This window comes from Mizuhopecten yessoensis, unplaced genomic scaffold (assembly GCF_002113885.1).
Source record: "Mizuhopecten yessoensis strain PY_sf001 unplaced genomic scaffold, ASM211388v2 scaffold10659, whole genome shotgun sequence".
Classification (NCBI taxonomy): Eukaryota; Metazoa; Mollusca; class Bivalvia; order Pectinida; family Pectinidae; genus Mizuhopecten; species Mizuhopecten yessoensis.
The window spans coordinates 77,141-87,205 of NW_018408657.1; the positions used below are offsets into that span (position 1 = coordinate 77,141).

At 35.6% G+C, this 10,065-nt stretch overlaps 1 protein-coding gene across 5 annotated transcripts in view; it reads right to left on the reverse strand.

Annotated features, from left to right (window-relative positions):
* The window catches only part of LOC110461766 (dynein beta chain, flagellar outer arm-like), a 202,081-nt gene that overhangs the window by 44,480 nt on the left and 147,536 nt on the right, over positions 1-10,065 (reverse strand). For 4 of the 5 annotated variants that reach the window (XM_021515407.1, XM_021515403.1, XM_021515405.1 and 1 more), the window contains 3 exons: positions 9,455-9,457; positions 7,180-7,203; positions 420-568 (listed from right to left, as the gene is read on the reverse strand). In XM_021515407.1, the coding sequence (XP_021371082.1) occupies positions 420-568; positions 7,180-7,203; positions 9,455-9,457 (176 nt within the window). The remainder of the gene's footprint in view (positions 1-419; positions 569-7,179; positions 7,204-9,454; positions 9,458-10,065) is intronic. The other variant, XM_021515406.1, reaches the window with a different exon arrangement.

Here is a 10,065-nt window from a genome sequence, read left to right on the forward strand (position 1 = left end):
TTTATATCACCTTACAGTGTCGTCAGTATTGTGTCCTTGGTGTTTATATCACCTTACAGTGTTTATATCACCTTACAGTGTCGTCAGCATTGTGTCCTTGGTGTTTATATCACCTTACAGTGTCATCAGTATTGTGTCCTTGGTGTTTATATCGCCTTACATACAGTCATTATATTTGATGTTCATACAGTGTTGTTATATTTAAAGTATTTTAATAACATGAAGCTTTATTGTTTATTGTTTTGTATTAAAAATATGCAACCAATCCTAAGTTGCTTATATTACTTATATATATTATTCAGAGATTAATCAAAATATCAGTGTTTGATGCCCTTAATTAGAAAACTGAAATATGTATTCTCAGAAAAGGATTGAAAATTAATCATAGGAAACATTACAAAGGGCGAGCCCGGCCTGACCTTCGTCGCGGTCGTCCTCGTTTGCAGTGTTGCGGTGATGCATGAGTGGGGTGATGATGTTGTCGATGTGTTCCTCACAGTTACTCAGCAACACAGGTTTACCTCGCATGATTGCCTTCTCCAGGGTCATAATCACGTGTGGGTCAGTCCTGGTAACGATACACATATCTCACATGACTGACAATAACAGTGTATAATCTCCTCAGAAATTCACTTAACAGCAAAACTCACACATAGACATACAGAAAATATCAAAATATTTAAACAGTTTTCCCCATAGCTAATATAATATAGACAATGAAGTGACCGAATATTGAATATAAGGCAACGACAAAAACTAACATTCATCACAGATACAGGGATCAAGTGAGGTAGAGCGGATCTAAAGGCCTTTAGTAGGAATAACTGAAAATCACTTAGTTCTTAAATTAGGAATTAATCCAAGTTTAACATGGGCTTTGTTTCCCAAGATAATGAGTTGTCTTTTCTTGCCTGTCCTTAAAAATGCAAAAAGTTCTAGCTTTTCTATCCCCAGGTAAACATTGAAAGCTGGTGACTCTCTTGCCTGAACTCTTGTCCAACCACAAGTAAAATGCTAAAAGTTGTCTTCCCTTGTTTTACTTTTATTATGCAGTGAAATTGTCCCTGCTGATCTTAATGATTATATCTTCCAACATTGTCACAGACAACACAGGGCGAGCAATGATATATTTGTCACAGACAACACAGGGTGGGCAATGCTATATTGTCACAGACAACACAGGGCGAGCAATGATATATTACAGTTTGTGATGTTAATAGATACAATCATGCAGTGGACATAATTCATGCAAAAGAAAGAAAGAAAACCAGATCCCCCATAATAGGAATCAGTTAATGTTCATGTACTGAAGGAAAATATCTAATGTAATTCATGTCCTTAAGGAAAACATCTAATGTAATTCATGTTCTAAAGGAAAACATCTAATGTAATTCATGTTCTTAAGGAAAACATCTAATGTAATTCATGTTCAAAAGGAAAACATCTAATGTAATTCATGTCCTGAAGGAAAACATCTAATGTAATTCATGCAATAAAATATTTCTTTACTTTTTCTGTATTTTTCTCAAACGGTACTTTTAATATCAAAATTTCATACAAAAAAAAAGAAGATAATTTTATATTTTTAAAATCAAACTTTTGGTTTATATATAATCAAAATTCCATAACGAGGATATCATGCATAATCAAATGTCATCAAAATGTTTTCAGTATTTTATAGGAAATAGCGTTAACAAACTTCACATGCAAAATTATAAGATAGTAATTAATTTGCTTTTGTACTTCAGAAGAATTAGCAGTGGCAAATTCTGACTGAAAGCAGACCTGGAAGTGAACAAACATGCGGTCTCTATCTGATCAAGGGTGAAAATACTGGCAATATTTTACAAGTAAGGAGTCATTAAAAAAACGGCACTAATTTATAAGTAAGTTGTCATTATTTTGCTACACCAACTTTTTTTTCTACACATTCATTTTTACTGAAAAGTTACCATGTTATGTAATTAGATTGAAAACTACAATTATATCCATTTTCCAAATGCACATGAAGATGTTGATTAGGTCTACATGTTAAATCTATATATGGATAAGAACATTCAGATTTATTAATCTAACAAGTCAAATATCACTTACTTAATCAAAGTTTGGGTTATAATTCTGTAAGATGGAGAGAAAAGGTACCTTGAATGAGGTATTATCACTACAGTCTCCTGGTTTGTAAATTTTGTAGATAAAATATCAAACTGATTTTCACTTAATTTTTTAAATGGTTTTACTCCAACTGTTACCAATTCAACTACCCACTATTATGTGTGCCATATATGTACGAGGAAATGAATAGAACATTGTATAATGTGTCAGTATCTAGCGACAGCATTCTTCAACGGATAATAGATTGTTTCTCCATTGAGGAATGAAGTCGATACAGCAGTAACCAGGAATGAAGTTGCTAGAGCGATGACAAAGTTTTTTTTCTAAAAACAGTAACAGTGACCTTGACCCTTCAACAAAGAAACCCTAAACCAGAACTTGTTTAAGGCATTGCCATACCAAACACTTGCATGAAGTTTCATGAAATTCCATAGAGGAACGAAGTCGCTAGAGCGATGACAAAGAGTGTAACCTACGTACATACCTACGGACCAAATCCTATTTCCCCTCGAACTTTCGTTGCAAGGTGATGATAAAATATGTGTTTATACTCCATAGAGACAAAATAACCTTTAAAACAAGAGGCCCAGAGGGCCTGTATCGCTCACCTGGATATCTAAGCAATCATGGCAAAATATTCTCCAAATGAGATCCAAGGGAATATGCCAGACCCCAAGGTCAATCCTTGTAGCATATCTGTATTAGATTTTTCATGCCAATCAATTTTATGTATGGTTATGGGGTGGGGATCTCAACTGTTTCCAAGCTGTGACTTTTAAACTAGGTCCCTAGGGTTGTGGCCAGACCCCAGGATCAATAATAATATCATGACTCCATTTGTTTCTTTTTGCCCAGCATTTGTATATATAGTTTTGGGGTGGGGATCTCAACCGTTTCAAAGATATGATTCAGGGGTTAAGTCTCCAAGGGTGGGGCAGATCCCAAGGTCATCCTGGAAGCATATTTGCATTCATCTCTTTATAATCAGCAATTGTATATATGGTTATAGGGTGGGTATCTCTACTGTTTCCAAGCTGTGACTAAGAAACTAGGTCCCAAGGGGTTCGGTCAGACCCCAGGGTCTATTCTAATATCATGACTGCATTTGTGTCTTTATGCCCAGCATTTGTATATATATAGTTTTGGGGTGGGGATCTCAACCGTTTTAAAGTTATGGCCCAGGGACTATGTCTCCAAGGGTGGGGCCAGACCCTAGAGCCAATCTGGAAGCAAATGTGCATTCTTCTCTTTATACTCAGCAATTGTATATATGTTTATACGGTGGGGATCTCAACCATTTCCAAGTAATAAACTTTTTTTGGCCCCACCCCTTAGCCCGGGGGGTCAGCCCCACCATTTGTACAATTTTGAATCCCTGCCTCCCATGGATGCTTCCTACCAAATATGATCGATATCCATGGCACAGTTCTACAGAAGTCGTTTATAGCAATATAGCCAAATTGCCCCATTTTGGCCCCGCTCTCAGCCCCCTGGGGGGTCAGTCCCACTATTTGTACAAGTTTGAATCCCCACCACCTAGGGATGCTTCTAGTCAAGTATGGTTGATATCCAGTGCATAGTTCTACAGAATAAAATGCTTAAAGCAATACAGCCAAATAACCCTTTTTATGGCCCCGCCCCTCAGCCCCCTGGGGGGTCAGCCCCACCATTTGTACAATTTTGAATCCCCACCACCTATAGATGCTTCCAGTCAAATAGGGTTGATATCCAGTGCATAGTTCTACAGAAGATGTCGTTTGTAGCAATATAGCCAAATTGCCCCTATTTGGCCCCACCCCTTAGCCCCCCTGGGGGGTCAGCCCCACCATTTGTACAATCTTGAATCCCTGCCTCCCATGAATGCTTTTGATCAAATATGATCTTTATACTCAGCAATTGTATATATGGTTATATGGTGGGGATCTCAACCATTTCCAAGTAATAAACTTTTTTTGTCCCCACCCCTTAGCCGGGGGGGTCAGCCCCACAATTTGTACAATTTTGTCTTTTGTGTTGGTATTTCAGATGAAATCATTAGATCTCGATTGATTTTAACACCCACGTACTAACATCAATTGATTTTAACACCCACTGGCTAACATTTACACTTTCATTCAGGGAGGGGTTCAAGCTTGAAATTCATCATTAAAAGTTGATAAGGAAATTCAAAATTTGAATTTTTAACATTTCAATATTTCATTGTTTTTATGTTTCTATATAGCACATATACTGAATGTCTATTTAAATGGATTTCTGTTTAACATACTGAAATAAACTATCTCTGGAAAAGGAAATTCTAGATGTTGATCTTCAAAAAGAAAGCAATATTAATTGACGAAAATTACAAAATGATTAAAATATACAAATAACATAATTAAAATAGAAATAAATACTGTAAATAGTAAATGTAAACAAAAAAGAAGCAAGCTTTGTGAATAAGGACACAAATGAACTTGTCTGTCAATATACATGTACAGTAATAGATAAGGGACTTGTCTGTCAATATACATGTACAGTAATAGATAAGGGACTTGTCTGTCAATATACATGTACAGTAATAGATAAGGGACTTGTCTGTCAATATACATGTACAGTAATAGATAAGGGACTTGTCTGTCAATATACATGTACAGTAATAGATAAGGGACTTGTCTGTCAATATACATGTACAGTAATAGATAAGGGACTTGTCTGTCAATATACATGTACAGTAATAGATAAGGGACTTGTCTGTCAATATACATGTACAGTAATAGATAAGGGACTTGTCTGTCAATATACATGTACAGTAATAGATAAGGGACTTGTCTGTCAATATACATGTACAGTAATAGATAAGGGACTTGTCTGTCAATATACATGTACAGTAATAGATAAGGGACTTGTCTGTCAATATACATGTACAGTAATAGATAAGGGACTTGTCTGTCAATATACATGTACAGTAATAGATAAGGGACTTGTCTGTCAATATACATGTACAGTAATAGATAAGGGACTTGTCTGTCAATATACATGTACAGTAATAGATAAGGGACTTGTCTGTCAATATACATGTACAGTAATAGATAAGGGACTTGTCTGTCAATATACATGTACAGTAATAGATAAGGGACTTGTCTGTCAATATACATGTACAGTAATAGATAAGGGACTTGTCTGTCAATATACATGTACAGTAATAGATAAGGGACTTGTCTGTCAATATACATGTACAGTAATAGATAAGGGACTTGTCTGTCAATATACATGTACAGTAATAGATAAGGGACTTGTCTGTCAATATACATGTACAGTAATAGATAAGGGACTTGTCTGTCAATATACATGTACAGTAATAGATAAGGGACTTGTCTGTCAATATACATGTACAGTAATAGATAAGGGACTTGTCTGTCAATATACATGTACAGTAATAGATAAGGGACTTGTCTGTCAATATACATGTACAGTAATAGATAAGGGACTTGTCTGTCAATATACATGTACAGTAATAGATAAGGGACTTGTCTGTCAATATACATGTACAGTAATAGATAAGGGACTTGTCTGTCAATATACATGTACAGTAATAGATAAGGGACTTGTCTGTCAATATACATGTACAGTAATAGATAAGGGACTTGTCTGTCAATATACATGTACAGTAATAGATAAGGGACTTGTCTGTCAATATACATGTACAGTAATAGATAAGGGACTTGTCTGTCAATATACATGTACAGTAATAGATAAGGGACTTGTCTGTCAATATACATGTACAGTAATAGATAAGGGACTTGTCTGTCAATATACATGTACAGTAATAGATAAGGGACTTGTCTGTCAATATACATGTACAGTAATAGATAAGGGACTTGTCTGTCAATATACATGTACAGTAATAGATAAGGGACTTGTCTGTCAATATACATGTACAGTAATAGATAAGGGACTTGTCTGTCAATATACATGTACAGTAATAGATAAGGGACTTGTCTGTCAATATACATGTACAGTAATAGATAAGGGACTTGTCTGTCAATATACATGTACAGTAATAGATAAGGGACTTGTCTGTCAATATACATGTACAGTAATAGATAAGGGACTTGTCTGTCAATATACATGTACAGTAATAGATAAGGGACTTGTCTGTCAATATACATGTACAGTAATAGATAAGGGACTTGTCTGTCAATATACATGTACAGTAATAGATAAGGGACTTGTCTGTCAATATACATGTACAGTAATAGATAAGGGACTTGTCTGTCAATATACATGTACAGTAATAGATAAGGGACTTGTCTGTCAATATACATGTACAGTAATAGATAAGGGACTTGTCTGTCAATATACATGTACAGTAATAGATAAGGGACTTGTCTGTCAATATACATGTACAGTAATAGATAAGGGACTTGTCTGTCAATATACATGTACAGTAATAGATAAGGGACTTGTCTGTCAATATACATGTACAGTAATAGATAAGGGACTTGTCTGTCAATATACATGTACAGTAATAGATAAGGGACTTGTCTGTCAATATACATGTACAGTAATAGATAAGGGACTTGTCTGTCAATATACATGTACAGTAATAGATAAGGGACTTGTCTGTCAATATACATGTACAGTAATAGATAAGGGACTTGTCTGTCAATATACATGTACAGTAATAGATAAGGGACTTGTCTGTCAATATACATGTACAGTAATAGTTAAGGGACTTTTCTGTCAATATACATGTACAGTAATAATTAAGGGACTTTTCTGTCAATATACATGTACAGTAATAGATAAGGGACTTGTCTGTCAATACATGTACAGTAATAGATAAGGGACTCTGGTGTCAATATACATGTACAGTAATAGATAAGGGACTTGTCTGTCAATATACATGTACAGTAATAGATAAGGGACTCTGGTGTCAATATACATGTACAGTTATAGATAAAGAAATAGAAATGTAAAGGAAACAACACTATAATAGTGAAAGACATATAATAATGTTAAAATGTTATTTCTATATAATGGATGGAAATAATAGTAAAATAACGTAGTATGTTTATCAAATGTTACCCTTGTATGGTCTTGCTGTGCCAACTGTGAAAACAGGTAAATCAGGTAGACATTCATATGGTGTACTGCTACAGGTTTTAAATATAGCATAGTTATCACACTTAGTTTATCAGCTACAGGTAGTTACACTCATCTGGTACAGGGATATAGTTATACCTACAGGGATTTAGTTCCACTCATAAAGCACAGGGAGTTAGTTATACTCATCAGGTACAGGGAGTTACTTATATTAATCAGGTACAGGGAGTTAGTTATACTCATCAAGCACAGGGAGTTAGTTATACTCATCAGCTAGAGGTAGGTAGGCATAGTCATGAAATAAAGGTCATTAGTTACACTCATCAGCTAGAGGTAGTTATAGTTATTTACAGTTATCAGGTATAGGTAATTACGCTCATCACTTATAGATAGTTACAATAATTAATTTTATTAATGTTGATAATTGTTACTGCAGGTTCTATAAATTTACTGATATATCTAATAGATCAAAATAATTAAGTAAATTTATAGAACCTGCAGTAGCAATTATCAACATAACTAGTGACCTTTATTTCATGACTATGCACATCAAAATGATTGAAATGAGTCAAGGAAAGACATAAAGATAAGGCTGTACTTAAAACAGGATGATAATGTACAAAACAATTACCAGGCCTATAAGTTATCATTGTTCTGGTAGAAAATGTCAGGTGAAGCATCTAATGTTGAAATGATGATGGAAGTATTGTAGTTTGATATGTGCTATACTATACAAGTATTGTAGTTTGATATGTGCTATACTATACAAGTATTGTAGTTTGATATGTGCTATACTATACAAGTATTGTAGTTTGATATGTGCTATACTATACAAGTATTGTAGTTTGATATGTGCTATACTATACAAGTATTGTATGCATCTCATATGGAGTGACACTTGTACAAAAGAAGCCTCTGTGTGAACAAAATTATACAGGTATGTGGACCTGGGTGAGACAGCAGCATTGGAGTATAAAAGGGGGTATGTGGACCTGGGGGAGACAGCAGCATTGGAGTATAGAAGGGGGTATGTGGACCGGGGTGAGACAGCCTTGGAGCATAAAAGGGGGTATGTGCAGCGTGGTGAAACAGCCTTGGAGTATAAAAGGGGGTATGTTGACCTGGGTTAGACAGCAGCATTGGAGTATAGAAGGGGGTATGTGGACCGGGGTGAGACAGCCTTGGAGTATAAACGGGGGTATGTGGACCTGGGGGAGACAGCAGCATTGGAGTATAAAGGGGGGTATGTGGTCCGGGGGGAGGCAGCCTTGGAGTATAAAAGGGAGTATGTGGACCTGGGTGAGGCAGCCTTGGAGTATAAAAGGGGGTATATGGACCTGGGTGAGACAGCCGCATTGGAGTATAAAAGGGGGTATGTGGACCTGGGTGAGACAGCCTTGGAGTATAAAAGGGGGTATGTGGACCTGGGTGAGACAACAGCATTGGAGTATAAAAGGGGGTATGTGAGAAGTGTTGTCTGCAAATTTCAAATTACATATTTAAAAAATTGTGAATATGTTAAATTGGGATATATAATACATTTAAAATAAGACACCTGTGGAAATGAATGTTTGTTAGCAAAATCCCCTTGGGTAAACAATGAAAATATGACTACACACCTATGTACAAATGTATGATAAAATATCTTCTACTTAAAAGAAATGATAAGAACTAGATAGATCACAATTGTCATATTACATAATCATACTTGGAAACTTTTTGAAATTTCCATAGGGGAGATTACGTATGCTCAAATTAAAAGCATAAATTAAAATGTGTGTATATACACGCTAAGGAGAAATAATACTTTTAACTGGCTTTTATTTTAACTGTTCTTTCAGATGAAATCATCAGATCTTTGAAAATAGAATTAGTTTAGCAAATTCACTGGTTGAAAATGCTTAATTTAAGGGTCCAAAATCAAGAGTCTCCCTCCTAAATAGGCAGAGTTGGCAAATATGCTTATTTCTGAGGATAGTTTGTGACATTTGTGAAGTCATGTAGGAAAACATAAACATGCTGAAAGACTTCTGTGTGATTCTGACATACAATGAAGGACATACACAAGGTATTTTTGAAGTTGTGACACAGTGATGACTGGTGAGATTATGACTTTGTGAGGACCACAGTGAGAAGACCTCTGTGAGAGATCTGTGAAATATGTGAGAGATCTGTGAGAGATCTGTGAGAGGACTTGTGAGAGGACTTGAGAGAGGACTTGAGAAGAGGTGAGATTGATGTATCATCGTATACGTACCATCTGTATTATAGTGTTAGTGGCACACAGTCCAGACAGGCAGCAAATGAAACAAAACATCATTAGCATCAAAACAGGCTTACATCAGAGTCAGGAGTTAATGGCCTAATTACCAAGTCAAGAGAAAAATGTGGTAGTAATATTGGGGATAATCACTGAAAAGTAACCTCCATTAGCTTTTAAGACTTCAATTTTAGGATTTTTGATATTTCAAATTTTTCCCTTCATAAATTCAATCAGATATTGGATCTAATTTATTTTCCTGTAAACTAAAGTCTGTAGAAATCTAACTGTAAACTATCCTGCCGTATTTGTAAACATCTCACAGTCCAGACCTGTAGACCCTAATGTCTGTAGAAATCTAACTGTAAACTATCCTGCCGTATTAGTAAACATCTCACAGTCCAGACCTGTAGACCCTAATGTCTGTAGAAATCTAACTGTAAACTATCCTGCCGTATTTGTAAACATCTCACAGTCCAGACCTGTAGACCCTAATGTCTGTAGAAATCTAACTGTAAACTATCCTGCCGTATTTGTAAACATCTCACAGTCCAGACCTGTAGACCCTAATGTCTGTAGAAATCTAACTGTAAACTATCCTGCCGTAT